This window comes from Micromys minutus (assembly GCF_963924665.1).
Source record: "Micromys minutus genome assembly, chromosome: 3".
In the NCBI taxonomy this organism is placed as follows: Eukaryota; Metazoa; Chordata; class Mammalia; order Rodentia; family Muridae; genus Micromys; species Micromys minutus.
In genome coordinates, this window is record NC_137972.1 from 33,573,359 (window position 1) to 33,596,881 (window position 23,523).

Consider the following 23,523-nt stretch of genomic DNA (forward strand, 5'->3'; position numbering starts at 1 on the left):
AGGTCCTCTTTAATTTTAAAAAAATTTATTTTTTCTTGTTAGCACAAGAAGATAATGTGAGCTTCTCAGATACTGTCTCAGTAACAAACGACTTTCCTCAATCCAAGCTGGACTCCCCAGAGCCGTCAGAGCCCGAGAGACCAGATGATTCTTCTAGTTGTACTGATATTCTTCTCTCCTCAGAATCAGAATCATGCAATAGGTAAGAAACGTGTAGAAATTGCTTCTTATGTTTTGTATTTCTGTGACAAAATAAACTTTGAGGAAAAAAGGTTTGTTTTGGCTCACAGTTCTGGGGTTCTGGCCCTCATAAGAAAATCAAGTTAGTTTTGTTTGTTGGTTTGTTAATTTGATGGAGCCGGTTATGTGACTAATTCAGAGAGGAAGAAGGATAAGTGTTGGTGCTCAGTTCACTTTCTCCTTTTCACGGAGTCTGCACCCCAGGTCCAGGAAATGGTCCTGGCCACCTTTGTGGTACTTCTTCCCATCTCAGTGACCCTAATCAAGATGAACCCTCTTAGCTGTGCCAGAGGCTTGTCTCCTAGATATGTCCAGACTCTGTCCAGTTCTGAGCAACACTAAGCATCTAGAGCAGTGCTTCTCACCCTTCCTAATGCTGTGACCCACAGTGCTTCTCACCCTTTAATGCAGTTCCTCCTGTGCTGACCTCTAACCATAAAGTTATTTGGTTGCTACTTCATAACTGTAACTTTGCTACAGTTCTGAATTGTAATATAAGCATCTGATATGCGATCCACAGGTTGAAAACCACTGATCTAGAGGATAGGTCATGGCCCATGTGAGTTCTCTTTCATTTGTTTATCTGCAGTCATTTTCATAGTGATGGCAAACAGATGTGGGTGGGTGGTGTGGTGATCTTAAACTGACTTTGTTTTCTTTCTCCTCCTAGAGTTGGTAGAGCAAACATGATAGACAGTAGGGTTTTCTTGTTTGTTTGGTTTTTGTTTTGTTTGATTTGGTTAAGAAAACACATAAGGGGCTGATCAGAAAGATAGTACACACAGGAAAGAGACATTTTTAACAATTAGCTCAATGAATAAGATTATTGGGAGGATTTTTTTTAGATTTCACTTCATATACCTCAATCCAACTCATCTTCCTGTCCTCTCATCTGCCCTCTGCCCTCACAACTCACCCCCATACACAAAACAAAAACAAAAAGATCTTGTCCTGAAAGCTAGTGTGTCAGAGGGTGTTCCACAGTATGCCCTTTTGTCCATATATCTGTATTTGAAGACATTCATTGCAGTGAGTCATTGGTCTGGTTTGAGGCCTCTGCTTCTGCTACACTATCAATATTGTCCTCACTGGGACTCCTCCAGGATATCCTGATGTTGCCTGTGTCACGGAGATCCTGCAGCTTTGGATCTGCAAGACTGGCCTCTTCACATGTTCCAGCAGTAGATTTTTGGGGTGGGCTGACTCATAATCCTGAGTCTGGGCCTGTGTAGTAGCTGAGTTGGTCAGTCCACCAGCTCTCCTGCACCCTCACCACTAGGGCTAGCTCTCGAGCACTGCCCCTAGCTAGGTCACCCAGTGTCACGGGGTGAGGCCAGCTCTCCCCCTCTCATGCACTCAGGCTGACTCACCCATGTCTATGCCAGCAGGGGCCAGCTCTTCTGTGCTGCCGAGATGAGCTATGTGGCCTGCTCTCCAGAGTGCTGCAGCTGGTGGGGGCAGGATTAGATCTCTCCCTTGACCGCACCACCACACAGCAGATTTGGGGGGCATATAGGTCTCCCATTACTATGCCTTCTGCCCTACTCTCCTAAGTGCATGGTTTCAGTGAGGGTCTGGGCCAGCTCTGCACAGCCTCTGGGTATCAACCAGCAGCCATCCAGACCAGGGATGTCTATGGTCTTTGGTGGTATTGTGGGCCAAGGACATTGACACAGACCCCTGCTGCTGCATGGCTTTCAGTAGCAGCATGGGCCAGTACTCTCTGGATGTGTATAAATTAGGTTTTCAAAGTGGAAGGGAAGTATTGCAGTTAAATTGACCTCTCCTCCCTCACTTGTCACAGTATGTTTTGTATTGCCATCGGCATTGTCTTGGACTTGGAAATGTAGCATTTGAATGTGACTGAGGTTCCTAACTCAGTTCAGACATAATTTTGTCATTTAATTGGAAGACATGAAGTGATTTATAATGCAGGATGATGGTGGCCTGGCAGACGGTTGCTTGTGCCATTGTCATTTAGTGACTCCCCATCTTAAAGAGGTGCCCTTTGCCTAGTGCAGTTATCACCATAGAACTCAGGAAAAGAATTCAGAGTGGGAAAGGCCAGTCAAAACTTAATTTCATAGTAAAATTAGAGCCTATTAAAGGTATGGATGTGTGTATGTGTGTGTATGTGTGTGTGTGTGTGTGTGTGTGTGTGTGTGTGTTGAATGATATATATATATATGACCATGTTGAATGAAGATATTAGTTCAGGCAACAGAGGGATGGAAGTAGTACACCGTAGTGCTTTTGTTGATATCTGCAATCCTAAAAGTTTGTCATCCTTTTAGCTTTGTAGGGTTGGCAAGTGAACTGAATGTTCATCAACAGCTTAGTTGCTGTTGGTCACAAATAAACCTAGAATTTTCTATCTATCTTTTGCATTTTAATCAGAAAATTTTATTCTTTTTATGACCATCTTATTATATTTGTTACACACACACACAGACACACACACACACACACACACACACACACACACAGGATGAAACTACTTTAGGTCATTATTTTCAAAAAGTTTTTTTATGTTTGCTTGGTTTGGTTTTTTGAGACAGTGTTTCTCTATGTAGCCCTGGCTGTTCTAGAATTTGTTCTGTACACCAGACTGGCCATGAACTCAGAGATCCATCTCCGGAATTAAAGGCATGTACCACTACTACCTGGCTGAAAAGTTATTTTTTAGCTTAAAGGATGAACTATCTTTTATATGATTGGAAAAATATGAATAAAATCTCCAGATTCTGTTACTGTAGCAGTATTTTTGATTTTGATAGTTGTGTGCTCTGGTTATTATATGAGCTGATTTTTAAAAAAGACTTATTTATATACATACATTATTTTGCATACTTGTATGCCTATAAGCCAGAACAGGGCATCAGATCCTAGTATAGATGGTTATGAGCCACTATGTGGTTGCTGGCAATTGAACTCAGAACCTTTAGTAGATAAGTCAGTGACTTCCCTTAACTACTGAGCCATTTCTCCAGCCCCTGGACTGATTCTTAAAAAAGGCACACTGGCAGATGATAGAACATTTGCAGCAATGCCCCAAATTAGAAAAAAAAATTAAATTACATATCATTTATGTCTATTGTAAAGTAGAAAAATGAAAGGAATAATATTTCATCATTTAACTAGGTTGAAATAACACTAGCACATTCATAATTCTGCCTTCCATAGAGAGGCAAATGTGTAGGTAAATGGGTTCTTTATTTTTTATACAATAGGACCATGGTATTTTAATTTTTTTTTCTTTGTTAGGGAAATGTAGTGTTGTTTTACTGTGAGTAAAAACATGTGAATTACCTTTCTTCCTTGCAGCTTTGTTGTCTTACAGTACAGAGCTGACCATGTTGAATGAAGAAATTAGTTTTGTTTGTTTGTTTGTGCTAGAACAGTATTCAAGCTTATATAACGTGGAAGATTGACATCTAAAAATAATCGTAAGATTCAGTGTATGTATCCATTCCAAATAGTTGTTATGATAAGTGGTCTTATTGCTAGCTTAACTTGTAAGTACACTTTAAGAATTTACTTTGTTAATACTATATTGATCTTCTTTTGCCAGCTTACAAACAGAAGATAAACAGATTAATAAGATTTCAGATTATTGTACAGTTCCTTGATAGATGATTTCCGGGAGCTCAAGAGACTTGTCCAAATTTCTTTAAATTAACTTATTGTTCTCATTAATCAAGAAAAGAGTGCTTTTATTCACTGATTCTTGGCAAACTATGATCAGTGCATTCTTATTGAAGGCTAAATTAGAAGCAAAGATGCTGTTGATTATGACCCTAGAGAGAAGAGACACTAGCTTCAGAAAGGAATGATTTGTGAATTGTCTCATGCTTTTTCTTGGAAGAATCTTTACATCATTATTTTGAATTTTTTTTTTTTTAACTTGAAAGAGATGGCAATCTTTTTGGCATGGGTGGAGAAGTACAAGTAAGGTCTCTGGGTTCTATTACTGTACAATATCAATTTTTTGATTTATCGTGTGGCTGCATTAAGAAAAATGACACTGAAGAAGTAACTACTACTGGGCAGCAGTTGGCTTTCTATGGTTAGGTGTGTGTCTGTGTAACTCCACAGACAGCTGAGCTAAACTGTTAACAGCTCGGAGGTCTTGGGGCTTGTGGCTTTGAAATCATTAAAAACTTAAGCCTTTTTAAAAAGTCATCCATAATGAAAGAATTTTGGTTGTTACACTGTAAGTGAAATGAACGTGTTTTTAAAAAGAAAATTTATACTTTAACATTTAACTTGAAAAGTAGTAGCCATGAATTTACGTAGGAGGATTAATATGACTCCCATTTAATTTGGTCAGCCTCTGGTCAGAGCCTGCTGTGCACGGCTATCTGAGCCAGTATATTAAAGAGCATGAGCGGATGTGAATTTTTAGGTTCTGAAGACTGGTTAATCTCATGATTCTGTGGTCAGGTTTATAGCCTGCCCTAACTCAGGTAGATCAGTCTTCCCACAGATGCTGAGGATAGGGCATATAAGCATCTGAGACAGAATGTGAAGGAATAACATTGTAACCTTTCCAGATCTGCCTCCCCATCCCAAAATATGCTGATGACTTTTTTGGTGTTAAGTTAGGCGCAGCATCTGTAGTCCCCTTCTCCCCCATTAATTAATTAATTTATTCACTTGACATCCTGATTGTCGTCTCCTCTCCTCCCAGTCCCACCCTACCACCCCTTTCCCTCATGTCCCTCTCTGGGTACCAACCAGTCCTGGCACATCAAGTCCTATCAAGACTACACTAATCCTCTTCTACTGAGGCCAGACAAGGCAGCCCAGCTAGGGGAAAGTGATCCAAAGGCAGGCAACAGAGTCCAAGTCAGACAGCCCCATCTCCAGTTGTTAGGGGACCACATGAAGACAAAGCTGCACATCTGCTACCTGTGTATAGGGGCCTAGGTCCAGTTCATGCATGCTCTTTGGTTGGTGGTTCAGTCTCTGGGAGACCTTATGGGCCCAGATTAGTTGTCTCTAGGTCTTGTGGTGTCCTTGGCCACTCTGCTTCTTTTAATCCTTCCCTCTACTTCTTCGAAAGACCCCCATTAACTCCCCCTAACTTTTGACCGTTGGGACTCTGTATCTGTTTACATCAGCTGCTGGATGATACCTCTCACATGACAGTTGAGCTAGGCTCCTTTTATGTGTATTTCTAAGTCTGGGTTACCTCACTCAGGATATGTTCTAGTTCCATCCATTAGGCATGGCATCTTTATTAATGAAACTCTTTACAAGTGTAGGCAAAGGTGTTGGGCCCTTATAAATAGCACTTAGCTATTGGCTTGTTTTCTAGTTTCATAGAGTATTTCATTTTCAGTTATTTCTGAAAGAGTGATCTAGAAACTTGAAAGCCAGAGGAAAAAACACCCCCCCTCATCTTATTGCTACCTTTTTAGAAAATGTAAAATTGTAACCTCTCTTAATTTCTGAGAGAAATGGAAAATAATGGAGATAGCTTAAAGGGAAAATGACATGGGTCATTCATCTTAGGATGATGTTCCTAATGGCTATGGGTAAAGTCAGGTGAATACATTGCTTAGTAAGGGAAACAGGACATACCTTTTAAGTAACCACTGTCTTCTCTTATAGCTAGAAGGGTACAGATGGGTCGTGACTTGACAGTATAAGGTGTGGCTTTACTCAGGTCTTACAGGTCAAGGCAAGGACTGGATATCCCTAATTAGTTGGGGTTGGGGAATCCAGGAGAGCGTGAGTTTGAGGTGAAAGGTCAGAGTATTGGAGTGTTCCTTGATGTTTCAGAGCTAATAGGTCTTCAGGAAGTTTTTGGACTCGTGAGTAATCCACAGCTCTTGTGTTCCTGGCCAGAGCCTCTTGAGTAATTCTGTTACTCAAGACTACAGAATGGTAAGCCTTGTTCAGGTGGCAGTGAGCTATGTGTGCTTCAGTAGATGCTACTCTAGTACTGGTAGTGCTGTAACGGGTAGAATCTTAGCCACTTGAAGATACAGATATGAAATGGCCAGGAGTCTTGTTAGTCAGGAAGTAAGTGGCATTTCTCTGAAGAGAAGTATGAAGTGTGTAGCCATGAGGGAGCAAACCCTACAGGAGGATTTGTATGGGAGACAGCATTTGACTTTCCTTCATACAGGGAATGGGAAGTGATGTAGGAAAGGGTGTATGTCATCAAACCAGAGCTGGCTCCACCACTCATCTGTCATAAGGTGACATGGATGCAGGGGTGTGTGTGTCTGTGTGTGTGTCTGTGTGTGTGTGTGTGTCTGTGTGTGCATGTGTGTGGCCCTCCCCAACTTGTGCAGTTGGGAGAGCTGACGCTGGGTCTTGAGAGCTGGTGAGATGGCCTTGGTTGAGGGAGCACAGGTGAAGCTCTCCTGTAGGTGAGTCCTGAGTTGAAGGCAAGGGAGAGTCCTTGTCTGACTGAGGCTTTATCCTGGGGAAACAAATGGCTGGTCCAAACACTTGGCTATTTGTGCATGGTAAGTGTGGGTCAAAGTTTACAAGAACAGACTAAGAAAAAGATAATTGGATAAATACAATAAATGTGATTGCTGTTTTCATATGCTAGATGTAGGATGCTGGGGGAAGGGCAGCTGATCTACTGTGGTGACATCAGACAATAACAAGTAGTGAAAAAAACCTTTACTAAGCAAAGATCTTTGGAGGCAGGAAGTGAAGAAAAGCATAGTTTCCAGCGAGGTGGGAAGGCATTAGGGTCTGAAGCCATGGTTGGCAAATGGCACGTGTGGTGCAGTGAGCAGTGCTGACCCCTGCGAGCCGAGTCTGCTGCTCACCCTCTAGGTAAGCCGAACTGTTCAACATGAATTGCTGCTTATCAAATACTCTCCAAACTTGGGAAACTCTTGTCCCAAAGCTATGTCTGTGTGTGCTGTTTGATTCATAAAAATGATATCAATTTTTAAATGTTGGCAGAATTTAATTATTCATTGAGAAAAATGAAGAACAAAAAGGAGTAGCTAAGTGTGCTTTTAAGAACACTGAGGAAAGTTGTAGAGGCTGAAGGAACTCGTAGTTCCTTCTGACTGTTGGACAGGCAGTAACTGTTTGAATCAATATTGCAGGTCTCCAAGGTGGTGGCCAGTTAACAACTGACTCTAGTTTACTTTTTAAAAAAACCGTAATTTCTTTGTCCTTGTACTAGTATAAAAAAAAAATTGATGGGGCGAAGCTGATACGTCATGGACCACATCTTGCTGTTGGGATTTTGTGTTTAACTGGCTGCTGGGGTTTCGTTGTTACAGTCTCTACTACACTATTAGTCTCTTATCAGAAAAGCAGGTATTACAAAGTCTTAGAGACACTCAGAACCTGAGTTAGGATAGAAGAGAAGTGTTTCAAAGTAGAAAGTATGTTGAGAAGTCATAAGCACAGCATCTGCTTCCGTGGATGCAGGATGGAAATTAGGAGCTGCTGCAGCTTCTCTGGAGGGATCTTACTTATTCACTCCATCCTAGGCACCCCCATTTCAGTGTGAGGGTTTTCATGAGCCTGCATTTTAGACCATTACTGCTTCTTTGGTTGGTAAGAACCGAATGTTCAAGCTAAGTGAAGAACAGCCAGGTGGATTCTGTTTCCCTGCAGTCTGCTGGTTTTCGATTCTTACCTTAGCTTAATGACCAGATAGTACTCCGTTATCTCTTCCTGGAATAATTGTCTGGATTCCTCATCAGTAGACAAGGCAGAATTAATTTGTATGACGTCTGGTTTTTTCCCCTCTTACCCAGATACATTTTGGAACATGGGTACATCGTAAACTGCTGACTTGCTTGCTTCTGTTGATTTTACCAAATAAACAGAGCACATCACTCTTGTATCTCAGGAATTCAAGCATTACAGATGATTGCTTTTGTTTGCAGAGAATTTTTTTTTAGTTGATTCTGCAGAAGCCAATTTTAGAAGACTTAAAGATTATATAATATGCTTTTCTTACTGTGCTCAGCATATTTTAAAAGTCATTTATGACCTATTATTGGGGGTATGGGTCATATTTCACATAAAATGTTAAAACATACAAGATTGTTGGAAGCTTGGGGAAAATATGGTTTGGGGGGATAGTTCTTTCACACATTTAATGGCTTAGTGATAATACTTCATTTCTTAAAGGAGCAGAGTTCCAGAGAAGGTCTAGTTATATAAGACTGAGCTCTAGTCATATCAACGAGATTTAGAATTCTTGCCCTCCTTGGACAGATCATTGCCTGGAATTGTTCTGCTTATGCTGAGATAGTTCAGAGCACTTGATATCCTCCATTTGTCTTGTTGGATTTGTGTTTTCAGAAAGAGAATAGATGAATTTAGTTGCAGCTGGTCTAGCTGAAGAGAACACATGCTAATCTCAGCGCTATCTTTGTACTGGACCTCTCAGTCCTGTTATCAGAGGCACTTGTTACCCAGTTACACTGTAGTGATCAGAAATGGTCATCTTCGGAATTTTGCTTATTCTATGATTCTCTGGGGGGTGAGGGTGCTGGGCACTGTCACCTCACATCGTGGTTTCCCTGTCTTTTTGTGTTTGGTTATTTGTATGAGATTTCCATTCCTCTGATAGTTTGAAACAAAGACCAAAGTGACATCTTGTGCTTTTGTTTCTTTGTCCATTTAACGAGAGAGGTTTGCCACCTATTTGAAGTAGTCAGTATTTGGGTAATTTAAGATGGTTTCTGTGGTGTTTGAATAGGAATAGCCCTTATAGATTCAGGTGTTTGAATACTTGGCTCAAAGGGAGTAGCACTATTAGGAGGGATGGCCTGTTGGAATAGGTGTGGCCTTGTTAGCAGAAATATGTCACTTTAGGGGGTGATCTTTGAGGTCTCCTATGCTCAAACTCTACCCAGTGTGGCAAGCAGTCCCCTTCTGTAAAACTCTCAGCTCTTTCTCCAGCACCGTGTCTGCCTGCATCTGCCACACTTCCTGCCATGATGATAATGGATTAACCCTCTGAACTGTAAGCCAGCCCCAGTGAAATGTTATAAGAGTTGTCTTGGTTATGGAGACTCTTTATAGCTATGAAACCCTAAGACAATTCCTTTTATATTAGATATTTCAGAAATACTGCTTTTGTTTAAGTTTTAAGCTAAACATAAATATTTAATTCTATTTCAAACCTGGATTCTTAAGAAAGAGCCAAAAACCTCCAATATTTAGAAACAACTTGATGTGTTCTGGTTTCCTTAAAAAGAAAGAAAACACTCATCACTTTCATAAGAGTTACTGGCCCAAAAGGAGTGCTTCTCTCCTTAATTCAGTTTAAAACTCTGTTTCTGTAGACCTAGAAAATGGTGGTATTTTGGTAGTGTACTGCCACTACAATTGAACTCAATTAAGTAGTCACATCAAAGAACACACTAAACTACTCTGATTTGATAGGTATAATAAAATTTGCCAACCCAGATAAGTCAGAAGATCTTGTACAATTTTATCCCTTATAAAACATCCATAACACCCTTATTTATGAAGAGATGGATGCGCCGAGAGAAACATAAACATCTGCTTCTATGGTAAACATCTGCATCTATCTTTGTTCCTCCTGGAATCTCTCCTCCTCCTCTCCTCTTCTGTTTTCCTAGCCTTTTCCCTGCCCACTGTCCTATCATGTCTCACCTTGATATCAATCCACATGGCAGTATTTAAAAGAAAAGGTGCTGCTGGAGCCTGGAGGTACTTGCCATGGGCTTCAGCTACCCAGACCTTAATTGCATGCTGAGAGTTCGTTCCTGGTTTACCACCAATCCCTGTGGGCTAGGGAGAGCACACTGCTTAGGAATTCTGTTGTTATATGCTTTCCTAGTATAGCATTGAATAGTGGAGAAGGAGAGTGTCTGGACAAATAGACTCCTACTGCCTTGGGTAGGACAGCAGCATTTGATGTCTCCCCAGTTTCTGACAAGGGCCCATTGAAAGAGGCAGGATGTGACTTAATCCCACAAGTCCTAATAAGAGTAAAGCTCTTAGTTTTTCATTCTCCAAGTTCTCAGAAAGCACCAAGGCCAGATGAATAGAATTTAAGAGTGTTGGCGTAGAATTGAACAAGCAGTTGAGGTATTAGAACTAGCACAGTGCAAGTTGTAGTGTTTTAAAAAATAATCAGTTCGTGTATTAAACATCAATTTTCTAACAGTGAGACTGCCAACTCTCCCCTGGTTGGTCAGGAACCTTGGTTTAGAATCCAGAGGAAGGCATGTTTCATGTGTCTTAAGAAGCTTTCAATTGAGATCACGTTGTTTGCATGTAGAAAGGAGCAGGAGCACAGATTAGGGATCAGAAGAGGGGAACAGAATGACTGTTGCAGGAGAAAACTTTATTAAATTAGTATTTTAGGTAGATCTAGAAACAGGTCTGATTCTAAAAATTGTGGTATAATTTGGTAGAAATACTTTGGACATAAAAGAATGGGTAATTTTTTACTTGTAGAGATTTGCCATTTTTGAAAACATTTGAGCATGGATATGTTTTCTGAGTTCCTGGAAACTGAGAAGAAAGGAGTCTATAAACCAGATAGAAGAGTGAACAAAAGCCATAAGCTAATGGTTTGCCAAAAGAGAGTGTAAATTGAAACCATTTCTCATCTGTAGGGTTGGCAAATATCTTAGTGTTTGAGAGTACAGCTGTCAGAATGCAGATACATTTATGAATTACAGTTAGAGTGATATTCAGCACAGATTTTGGGAAAGGGACTCTGAGAACATCAACTGAAAATACTTTCATTTGGTATCTGGATGAGTGTCTGACCAGTAGACCCTATCCAACAGAGCCTACCCAGGGTTAGCCACTGACCATTACATCATTGCTTCACCTGGCTCACTACCTCCTACAGATTTTGGCTTACTACCAAAATCAGGGTTTTGTGTAGTTCTGGCTGATTTCAAAATCTTACAGTGGGGATTTTCTTGAACTCTTGGTCCACCTGTCTCTACTTCCCAAATGCTAGGATTATAGGTCTGCTTTACTATGCCTGGATCAATTGCATCGTTCTTAAGACCAGAACACTGGCTAGCCTAGTGGCGTGCACCTTTACTCTCAGCACAGCAGAGTCGGGCGAGTGAGGCCTCCGAATTCTGTGCTCACTTGCACTCACATGCAACCCTCCCCCCAGATACAAATACATATAAGTCTTAAAGAACAGCTCGCTGGGAACTTTTGGGTTTTTATTCTTGGAGGCTAGTTGATTAACTAGTGCATCCATCTACTGAAGTATTGTGTGCTTGCTAATGGAATATCTCAAAGTGTTAGAGATTCCTAAGATACATAAATCATCAAAAACACCAATATTTGCAATAGCAAATGTCACTTACTGCTTTTATTCTAAAATCGGAGAGATACTGAGTGCTTTATTTGATTTTGTACAAAACAAACTAAAACATAAGAAATACACTGCTGAGAAATAAATGAATTTAAAAATAAAAGCTAATTAAAATTGTTACACTGGAGATAAGGGGACTGGGGTAGATGAGAACAATGATTCCAGACTGTATATGGGGGCGTGGAGAATATATAGAGAGAATATATCTCATGTAGCCCAGGTGGGCTTTGAACTTACCGTGTAGCTGAGTATGACCTTGAACTCCTATGTACTACAATTGTAGGTTTGTGTCAGCATGTCCACTTTATGCTGTGCCGGTGGTCAAACCCTGGGCTTTGTGTGTTCTAAGCAACCATTCCACCAATTTAACAATATCTTTAGCCCTCAATATGTATCTTTGGATATTTTTATTTTGAACCATGTAAATATTTTAAACAAAAAGTATAGGCAACCTAACCCTTTGAAATAAAAATTTGAAGTCATTTATTAGATGCTCTATGATGACTAATAAAGGTTTGTGATGTTGGCAATGAGGTAAGACAGATATATTGATTAGATTTTATAACCTATGTATTTTGTAAATTAATACTGGCATTGCATTTTTAAAACTGCTTTTTACATTTGGAAAATTTGTCATTTTATTCAGCTTTTACTGTTACTAATGTGTTAATGTGACATTTCATGAATTTAATACTGCCACAATTTTTTAATAGCATACTTTACTGTTTGATTTGTCATTATATCAGTTTTGAGTGTATACTATGTATGAACTTTAGAATACACCTGGAAGCTAAATGGTTCATTTATCCAGATAGTGGATTTTGTTGGTTGAAAGTTTTTAGAAAATAAAAATAGAAGCTGGGAGGTGGTGGCGCAGGCCTTTATTCCCAGCACTTGTGGTAGAGGCTTTCGGAACATGGTGATTTCAAGGCCAGCTGGGTCTACAGAGTAGGTTCCAGGACATTTAGCACTACATAGAAACACCATATCTCAAAAAAAAAAAAAAAAAATAGGAAGGAAGAAGTTAAGGAAATCAAGTAAAAAATGAACATGGAATAATTCTCTAGTATCATTTATAATTTCAGAAGTGCTTATACTAGGTGGTACCTGCACTAGACTGTCTTGGAGAAATCTTTGGGCAAGATGCAATTATATCAAGTCCGTGAACTTTCTTTGCTTCCATGAAATATGTATACCTAGCAGTCAGTTGTCTTTGTTCTGTTGCTTGAATGAAATTTGATTTTGCTTTGCCAGCCTCCCTAGGTTAGTTGGTCATTATTGTGGTTTGAATAAAAATGGCCCCCACAGATTCATGTCTTTGAAAGCTTGGCCCTAGGGAGTGTCACTTTAATCTTTCTGAGCCTCTGTCTATCTTGCAAATGGTAAGAAAACTGGAACAGGTCTGAATTAAAGCTAGTGTGTAAGGTAATTATCACAGTGGTTGCTAATAGTAGATACTCAGAAAAATGGTGACCTTTATCATCACTGAGTGACTTTTGTAAAAAACAAAAATCCATAAGTGTTGACTATTTTATTATCCCACTACTAATAGTTATTAATGTTAATACTACCACTGCTAGAGTAGTTTTCATATAGACTGTTGGCCCTCCCTACAGAACAGATTACTAGAGATCATGCTTTCAGGGGGGATTCACACTAGTGGGCAGTGTTTACTGAAAGATCATTGTCTGGCAAGTTTTATACCCTTTCATTAAATACTTGGTTTGTAATAAAGGAGATTATTTTCTTTTTAATGTTGCATATCCTCAACCACATTCAGATTATCGCCACAAGGAAGACACTTGGAAGCAGGTGACTATTAGATAATAGAAAATTCCACTTGTAAGTAATCTTTAATCCACAGGATTTTTTTTTTTAGCAATGTTTGTGTTTTTCCTTCTGGTACCCTTCGTACCTGCCAAGCTAGACAATTAGGCTCTGATGGTTTTGCACCTGGTGTCATAGAAACAGTGGGAATCAAAGATTAACGTTATGCATGTAGAGATCAAGTTTCCTGGGCAAATTGAAGCAGAGCTGTGACAGTGTTTTGGAAAATCCAGGCTCAAACCTGGTTAATGAAAATGGAGGCAACATTGACTGAACACTCACTGTGTGCCATCCTCTGTCCTTATCGTCTAATGTGCTGTATTCATCATCTTTAAATCTCCCTCAGAATACGTGTCCTGACTCTATAGATACAGCTTTGAGGTTTAGAAAGGTTTCAGAACTTGCCTAAGGTTCCATATTGTATGCTAGAGAAGGAATATGCAAATAGCCCTTTCTTGAAAACTAATGTTCAGAGAGCAATACTGAAAATCTCAACTATTCCAAGGTACATATGTACATACAAATGCATTAGCTTATCTTTCTCAAGTTTGAACTGAAATAAGGGTCTAAATGATATGAAAAATTAAGCCTACTAGAATATTCCAGAACCCAGCTTTGGGAATTTAGAATTTAAAACTCATGTAATTTTCGGTGATGCTTTCTTACTGGACAGATGATGACATCAGAGGACACAGTCTGAATACTCTTGTAACTGTCATGTGCAAGACCTCTTTATCCAGCTTGCCAAATGATAATCTTCAATTGTTCCAAACCTAGCTAGTAAAGATGATATTTATGCAGAAGTTCCTTGCTTTACATGTAAAAGTTATATTTATATAGGATTATACATGCTCTGACCTTGGGTTTATCAGAGTTAGGGATTACATTTCTCCTAAAGATGTTCTTTAGGTATCATAATGGTATTTTAGGAGAATATTTTATCTTCAAGGCATATTAAAATGACTGAGTTAAAATATACAAATTGCTTCTGTATACATGAAAGAAATTTTGAGTGATAATTTTAGTAACACTGATTCATGTGCACTAGTCCCTTTGTAAAATCCTAATTATGAACTGTGTGTCTAATTTCTGACACCTGACTTTGGAGAAGACATAGTGAGTGCAGTCCTTTAGACAGGTTTGTACAATTTTCTCTGGTACTGCCCTGTGTTCAACTCTTAGTAGTCAGCAATGACAAAAGTTGAAGTGGTAGATGTAGCATTGACCTCGAAACTTCCTAGTGAACTTGACTCTTTCTAGGCTTTATCAGTCAGTTTTGATTTTGGCATCGTTCTCATGAGTGTCTAAGATGTAGTGGAAAGAAAGTAATGAGAATCAGGACAATGGGAGTGCCACCATGGCTGAGCATCCATATCAAAAGCAAGGGAAACAACTAGGTGTGCTTTGTGAATCTGTTTTCCACCGAGGCACCGTTGCAGAAGCTGCTCAGTGTATGCTATATTCTCTGCACATATTATATTTCCTTTAACAAACTAGTGATTCTGCTGATTGCTCTGAAATCACCCAGGGAAACTGATCGCAGACTACCAGGTCTGGACATCCTGCCTACTTACCTGGAACCACAGATGCTTTGTAACCCTTTTTCTCTTTCCTCCAATCATGTGACACTAGCCAGAAATATAGTCAAGTAATCTCTCAAAGTTCTAGAAATACTGCCATAGACTGCCCAGGAAGTGCTGAGGGGGACTTGAAAAAGTTACTGGCTGCAGGTTTCCTACTGTATAATAAGGAGGAGCGAGAGTTAAGGTTTTGTGCTAGAAAGGTGTAAAGCTGCATCTGAGGGAATGGCAGTAGCAGTGGGCGTGAGCCAGTGAGGAGCCATGTGGGTCTGTCTCCCAGCTAGGTGACCTGGAGGGCTCTCTGCTTTGCTTTCTCTTCTAATAAAGGCTCCATTTCATAGTTGGTTAATAGGAAAGCTTTCCAGGGTTGGGTGCAATTTACTGTTGAAGTGTTCACTGTTGTAGAGAACACCTAGCTTTTGGGGTGGATTTCTCAGTGGGAAAAAATAGTAGGTACTTGTGTTGGGAACTCGTGCATGATGCAGCCTGCCACATCTACTATTTTGGGTACTATGGCAGGCTGCATCGCACACAGGTTCCCAACACAGGGACCTCAAGGAATAATTGCAGTTCATATGTAGATAAGACAGAATTGACTGCAGACAAGGCAGCACCCTACAGATGTGTGTGCTGTCATTTTAAAATATGTGTGTGGTGCCGTGTGAATAAACACTACTACTACTGAAGTCACATCTGTTCCTTAGCATTGTGGATATTCTTCAAGCCACAATACCTGGTTGTTATTACCAGTGAGCTCCTTGTTCTCATGTGCTCAGGAAAGATACTAGAAGGTCGGGGGCATACATGCATTGTGACTGAACAGCCTACACCCTGCATGAGGCTCCTTGAGAATGTAGAAGACTTGGAGCCACACGTGGGATGAGGGAGACGTTTGGTACAGAGCTGTGTTTGATCTCTGGGGCCTCTTTGGTCTAAGCATTAAAGGCAAAGCTACTTCCATGTGGCTTGTCAGAAATGGTCGAAAGTGCTTCATTGACACTTCATTTTCTTTAAGAATTATTTATTTATGTATGAGTACACTGTTGCTGTCTTCAGACACACCAGAGGAGGGTATCAGATCCCATTACAGATGGTTATGAGCCACCATGTGGCTGCTGCGATTTGAACTCAGGACCTCTGGAAGAACAGTCAGTGAGTGCTCTTAATGGCTGCACCATCTCTCCAGCCCTTCGTTGATACTTTAAGCCTTCATAATTTAAAACTTTTTTAAATTTATTAGTGTATCATTAGAGATTCATTAGCATTTAATATTTTTAACCTTGATGCTTCTCACCTTAGCCTTCCTTGTTCTTGCTTTTAAATGTCCCATTTGGTTCCCATGATATTCAGTGTAGAATTTCTAGAGAAGTGTAGAAATACTGGTAGGCATATGGGTTTCCTAAAGTAACTTTTCCCGATTAGATGGAAACAAGATGCTAAAGCCTTCAAACAAGTTTTCTTTTAAAGGAATAATTCATGCCTCCCCCACGACCTTGTTTTCCATGCACCACTGGAGAGTGTGGCATTTTAAGCTGGGTCACATTTTTCTAGCACATTTCCATTATTAGCATGGCTCACTTGAATTGTGCTTTACTTTATTGGTTACCAAGAGACTAAAAGCCACTTAGAGAGTTATCTCTTATGAATCTCATCACTAGAATTTAGTTTTTAAAACACATTTTTTTCTCTTTTCCTTTTTGATAGTGCTGGGAACTGATAAGAAGTGGTTTGATCTCTGATTGACATAGGAGATTAAAGAGCCCCATGTTACTGCTCTGTCTAGACTCAGGTTTTGTGTTGAGGGATTTGTTTATGTTTTCTTCATAGTTTTCATCATTGCAAATTCATGACAGCTTTTACAGCTTTTTTGAAATTTAGTTGGCATATAGTAAATTCTAACTATCTAAGGGGACCAATCTGATGAGATTCCACATAGGAATGTGGCTGTGCAACCATTTTCACAGTGTGGATGGTGAACATGCCCACCGTGCCGTATCCCCTGTGCCACTTTGCCCACCCTCAGTCCCCATGCCCAGTGCTCATGTTTGGATTGGGACAGACCTCACCAGGTGTGGCATTGCTGACACGGGTGTCCTTTTAGTTCCAGTTCGGACATCATAAGAGACCTTCTGGAGGAAGAGGAGGCCTGGGAAGCAGCTCACAAGTGAGTTCCCACGATCAACAAACGTGTGTACTTCAGCCTAAGAAATGAGACTTCTGTACGGCTGATTTTTTTTTTTATATAGACATCTGTTCTTTCTGCTGTAAGAGAATAACAGGTGGAAGGCAAAGGTCTTTTTCTTGTTTACACGTTCTCACTGGAACTGAAGTGCTCATATAACCAGTTGTATGATGCCAGGTCTATGTCCACATTATTTCTTCGGGTGGTGATAGTCTATTAAGCAAAGTCTCAGCACAAATAAATACCCTTCCCCATGTCTGAGGTGAATTTCTTCTCCTTCATTCCTCTCCCCTTATCTGGAGCCACTCCCTTTGTTCTTGGTCTCACGCTGATAGCCACACCCTTTCAACCGGATCTTTTCCTTTTGTTCTCGGTGTACAGTGGTAGCGGCCTTTGGTGCGGGTAATCCTTAGGTGACATCACTTAACATTTTGTTTCTTTATCTTCCATTCCTACCTTTTGAAGGCCTCTGTGCACCTAAATCCAGAGGTCATTTATACTAAACAGGAAGATCAGAAATTCAAAGTCATCCTCAGCTACTTATCAAGTTAGATGCCTACATGAGACTCTGTCTTATAGATGCTGCTGCTGCTGCTGGTGGTGATGATAATGATAATGTTTATGATGGTGGTGGTGGGGGGTGGTGGTGGCTGATGGTGGCTGGTGGGTGGTGGTGGGGGGGTGGTGATGGGTGGTAGTGGTGGGTGGTGATGGGTGGTAGTGGTGGGTGGTGGTGGTGGTTGGTAGTGGTGGGTGGTGGTGGTGGGTGGTAGTGGTGGGTGGTGGTGATGGGTGGTAGTGGTGGTGGGTGGTAGTGGGTGGTGGCGGCGGTGATGGTGGTAATGGTGGTGGTGATGATGTTTTAAGATAAGTAGAACAAATTTGAAGTGGATTAAAATGCTGCAATAGAAGATATCTGGATAACACCACAGAAGACAAAGATGATGCAATAGAGAGATGACAACAAAGAAAGCTCCACACAAATTCTGCTTTATGGTGACTGCAGAAATGGCTTATACAACCTAATGTAGAACAAACTGAAAAATATGTCCTGGGCTCCTTTGCTTTCCCTACAACGAACGATTTTATAATTCTAAGACATCAATACATTGAAAACAAAAGAATAGAAAAAGATATGCCATAGGCATTTCAAACGGGCTAACATGTTAGTGTCAGACAAGGTAGACTTGAGGATAAAAGCTGTAATAGAGCCAGTGACATTTATAATGCTTGAAAAGGTCAATCTATCAAGAAGACGAGATGATTGAGAGAGAGCATGTATACGTGCAACAAGAGTCACAGACTGCACGAAGCAAAAATGATGGGACTGGAAGCCACACAGGCAACAAGGAGTAAAATTTCACCACCACTGCCACAAAAAATAAAGAAATAAATAAATCAAAACCTATTGCCGTGGACTCAGACCTGTTCTCATGACGCACGTTGTGGACAGAGGGCGACAGTTGCAATGAGCCTGCAGAGCTGCATGCTGCTGTGCGCCACTCACCAGTGTCCTCCTGCCTCCTCAGAGAAAAGTTTGGTATTCTCTCGCTCAGTGAGTTTTCACATTCTCCAGACGCTAGCTCATCTCTGCTCTTCTAAATAGGTTCTCTGCCAGGAGTGACGCCCACACACAGACCTTCCTGGGATCTCATTCTCATCTTTTTGTCTAGTTTATTTTTGCCTTTTCATTTTCTAAGTATTGTTTCTCAAAGTGCAGTTTTTAGTCTTGATGAAATGCATTATGTTTGTGTTTTATTATTTTCGTCCAACCTAGGAAACCTTTTCCCAACCCAAAATCACCAAGAATTTTCTTTTATGGCTTAGAAGTTATTAGGTTTTGCACTAAGGTTTGTGACCTGTTTGAAGTACATCTTTACGAGTGTCATAGGTGTGGAGATAACTGGTCAGTGGTTCTTTTCGGCCCAAGGCTTTCCCATTGCTGCAGCACTAGGTATTGAAGAGATGACCATGTCTGTTTCATATGTATGTGTACATTTGTTTCTGGAATCACCTTTGTGTTGTTCTGTTAAGTATAAAGATATCTTTTAAGTACTTTGCTAGTTGCTGGTAATGTTTTAAATCAGTAATATGAGACTCTTTAAATAAATGTGATAGTTTATATTAGGGTTCATTTGTTGTTGTTGTATTTCTTTGATAAATGTATAAGGTGGCAGAGGAAGGGATAAAATGCTCCCTAGTAGTGTAGCTGCTATGGCCTTGTGAAGTTGAGATGGTGTTTATTTCCACTTGACATGTAGGTTCTGCTGAGCTCCTCTGGTCTGCATCTGTACTAACCCATTGCAGAGTGGGACCATCCTGGTAAAGAATGCCAGAGTCTTAGCATCCACACAGGACTCTAGCATCACATCTATGGCTCAAACTGTAGAATTTTGGTTTCCACAGCTCTAGAAGTCAAATGTCAAGGTGGTGATAGCATTGATCACTAAACACTACTATACCCAGAAAGGCATACAAAATATAAAATTTAAAAACAAGCCCCCAGAGTTCAAACAAACAAACCCTTCTCATCTATCCATGGGCATGTTACTTCTTTCTACAAACAGCATCTCTGGATTGACTATATTGGTATACCCTCATGGTAGGAGTTTGGCCAAGGTTAAACTTTATTCTTTTGTTAAACTGCTATATCCCTGGGTTGAGGTTGTCAAACCATAGCCTATGAGCCAAATCTGCTCCACTGTTTTGATTTTGTTAATAAAGTTTTTTAAAGAACACAGCCAGCCAGCCAGCCATTCCTTTAGCCATTGGTTCACATTGCTTCTTTGTTGTTTTGTGTTACAACTGAGCCAAGTAGCTGCAGCAGACTTTGAATAGTTAAAGCCCTATAGAAATTTTGCTAGCCCTTATTCTAAATCAGAAGAATCTAAACCATTTGGTTGAGTACACTACTGACTGAAAACCTTTTCTATGACCCACCCTGGCAGAAGTGGGGGAGCATTAGGAATCCCTGTCTTTATTCCTCTTACATCTGACCTTTTTGGGTAAAAAGACTGGATAAATGTGGGAGAACATTTAAACAGAGGTGACATTCGAACTGATGGGAAAGGGCACACTGACTTTGTGAAGGGGAAGGGTACTAACATAGACACCCGAACAGGGGAATTTGTAGATAGAAAGAGACAATGGTGGACTCTGACCTTCAGAGAAATCCATGGAAGGATCTTTACACTGAAAATGCCATTGTGAGAGTCTTCCAGATGGTGGCAACTGCCTTCAGTTTTCCTGCCTGCGCTCTCCTGTCAGAGGACCGGGAACACCATTTGATCTTCATTCCTTGTGGCCTTCTGAACTATTGAGCAGATGCTGCCCTCTCTCACCCAGAAGCATATTATTTCCTCCAGTTGCTCAGTTGTCTCTCCCAGTCGGCATGTACAGATGAGATGGGTTGTACTGGTGGTTCAGACAGTCTTTTAAAAACTAGGAGTGGATTCAGTTACTTGAACTGAGTAAGACATTATCTTGATGTTTACTAACTGACCAGACAGTCTTGGAGGAAGCATCATCAGCTTGTGTACCCCAGTTGGTGTTGATACGATTTTTGTGGGAAACCAGCAGTTATAAGTATCACTTTCTTCAGGAGCACTGAAGTGAGTGCCCCAGACTGTGTTACTTGATAAAAACCAGATGTTAATGTCCCTTCCTCTCAGAAACACAACTAACACACTAGTGGTAATCATTATCAGTTTTTAAGAATTCAAAGAAATACCACTGGGTGATAGATCATGAAGCCCCCAGACAACAAGGCAAGCTCTCCAGGTCAAAGCTGCCTTTTGTTACTTGGGGAGAGCTTTCTAGAGCAATATGAGTGGTAGTGTATGCATACCCTGCTGCCCCTACAATAAGAACCATGCATTTGACTGTCTTTGACTTTAGCGTGGATGAGTGATACTATCTTAGCTGTGGAGGAGACACTGGAGATTCCACGCCGCTTTCTAAGGTAGCCCCTGAAGGCTTAGAGCATTGCTCTGCTGGCTGGGTCTAAGACACTGGCCTCATAGTTGGGTTTACTATTGCAAATTTGTATCATTCTACTCCTGGACTTTTAATTAAACACTCTGTGAGACAAATGGAATGAACTAATTCCAATTTCTGTCAGTTGGCCGATGAACCTCAGCTCTCCAGAAGGCTGCTGGTGTAGAAACTGGGTAGATATTGATGGGATATGTATGTCTAAGAGTCTTGCTTTTCTGTTTGTTCTGAGAAGCCAGGCACTGACTGTTGGTGAACATGTGTCCAGGGTGTTTGTGTGATAAGTAGCTTTGGAAGACTCCATGTTGAGAAACAGGAGAAGACAAAATACTGACCATTAAAAAGTTTTCCAACACAACACTTGCTTTTAGTGGTGTTGCCTTGTGGGAACTGGAGCAGCTCAGATGTCTCAGATGCCCTCTGGCTCCGCCTATGCTGTGAAACACAAACTGCACTTTCTGCAGAAGCCTTTTGCCCTCACTGGTGTTTGTGAAGCTGCCGGGCTAATAGTTTGCCCTTAGTTATCTTAGACCTTTCCCAGTTCCTGACATATTTAGGTTTTTTTTTTTTTTAATAAACCTATAGCATATGATTGTGTTTAACTTTTTATTGATTTAATAGGTAGTCTGTCTTATAATTGAGCAGTTCAGCTAGTTACAGTTATATAATCTGTAATTATTGGCAGATGTTTGTTATATAGTGTCTTTCAGGTTGGTCTGTGATGTGCTTTGTAGCCAAGGGTGACCTTGAACTTACTTCCTGCTTCCACTTCTCAAGCGCTGGAATTGATAACCATGTGCTTGGCCGATGCAGCACCTGACCATGACTGTGCGCGACCATCGTGGCCATTTTCTGTTTGCCTCTTCTTTCCTTTTCCTCCTATCTGAACCTGTTCTGGATTACTAGGTAATGGAGAATAATTTCATCTTATGCCCAGTTGCTACTTTGATCTTTGTTTTTAAATACTTAGTGCTTGTCCTGGGGTTTATGACAGGCCCTGTTCTCACAGCAGACTGTCAAATGTATGAGAGCCAACAGCAGTGTTTCCCGTTCGTCCTTTCTATCCATGGTCCCATGCCGTGTATTTACACTTCTACACGTGCTAAATGGATCCAGATTGACAGATGATGATCGTGCTTGCTTGATGTAAAAAGCTTCCTCTAGTATTTCTTACGTTATTCCTTAAATGTATTGGCCATCAATCCTCTTAGCTTTTGTCTGATGCCTTTTCTTAGCTTTCATCTTTAACAGATGGTTTTGCTGTGGGTGGATTCCAGGGTGACAGTTTTTCTCCTGGTGCTTTAAAGTCATCACTGCATCACCTCAAGGCCTGTCTGGTTTCTGATGAGAAGCCTACTGTAGGTCTTATTTATTCCTCTGTGCAATAGTCCTTTCTCTCTGCCTGCCTCCAAAGATTTTCAGCACTCTGAATATGTACCTAGGTGTTTTTTGTTTGTTATTTGTCAGTGGGGGCAGGGCTGTCTTCAGTCTCCATTTGATGTCTTTAATTAATTCCTTTTGGAAAACTCAGCAGTGTAATTAATTTTCCAGTTATTCTTTGGGGATTCTGGTCATGCACATGCATACAATCTTTTTTATTTTCTATGTGTTTTAATTTGGACTTACATTTGTTTTTTTCTGTATGTGTATATATGTGTGTGAGAGAGAGTGTTTGTGTCATGTATGTGCAGGTTGTAGGTGAAAAGAGCAATGAATCCCCTGAAACTTGAGTTAGTGGTTAAGAGCTACCTTCCATGTTCTGGAGCAAGCATCTTAACCACTAAGCCATCTTTTCAGCCCCAGTTTGGATGGTTTTTGCTGACATATCTTAAATTTACAGAATCATTCATCAGTTTTATACTTTATACTTAATTGTCCTTTAAGAAATATTTCTTCTCTGATTCTTTAGAACTTTTTCAGGTGTTTCCTTTGACTTATTCATTTCATTTCCATGTCTGTGGAAATTCTCTGTTCCCTGCCCTCAATGTATATTACTGGTCATAATTATTTTTGAGGTTATGTGGTCTGGTGGGTCCAGTATTTGGGCTGCCTCTGCATCAGTTGCTTTGTACATAGCAGTGGGGTCTCTTTCTGGCTCTTTTGTGTCTTCATTTTTAGCCTAAGACTGAGCATACTGTGTAGGATGCCCAAGATTGAGCTAAATAGTGTGTGTGCCTAGAAAAGAGCTTACTTCTGTCTGGCCATTAATGTGGACAGTTGAGCCAGGTGATTCGGGAATTGGCATGCTTTGTTTTTAGTGGTTGCTCTGGCTGCCTTGGCCAAAGAATCTATGAGATCATCAGCTCTTGTTTTTCCATCAGAACTTCAGATTTGTGTCTGAGTTCCAGGGAGCAGTGCATTCCTGTTCTTCATAGAAG

The 23,523-nt window shown here is 40.5% G+C and overlaps 1 protein-coding gene across 1 annotated transcript in view; it reads left to right on the top strand.

The window, feature by feature from the left end:
- RAD18 (RAD18 E3 ubiquitin protein ligase) overlaps positions 1-23,523 on the top strand; it is a gene marked incomplete at its 3' end in the record, with an annotated part of 65,124 nt that overhangs the window by 40,025 nt on the left and 1,576 nt on the right. The window contains exons 11-12 of the mRNA XM_080914585.1: positions 43-202; positions 17,072-17,134. Coding sequence (XP_080770711.1) covers positions 43-202; positions 17,072-17,134 — 223 coding nt within the window. The remainder of the gene's footprint in view (positions 1-42; positions 203-17,071; positions 17,135-23,523) is intronic.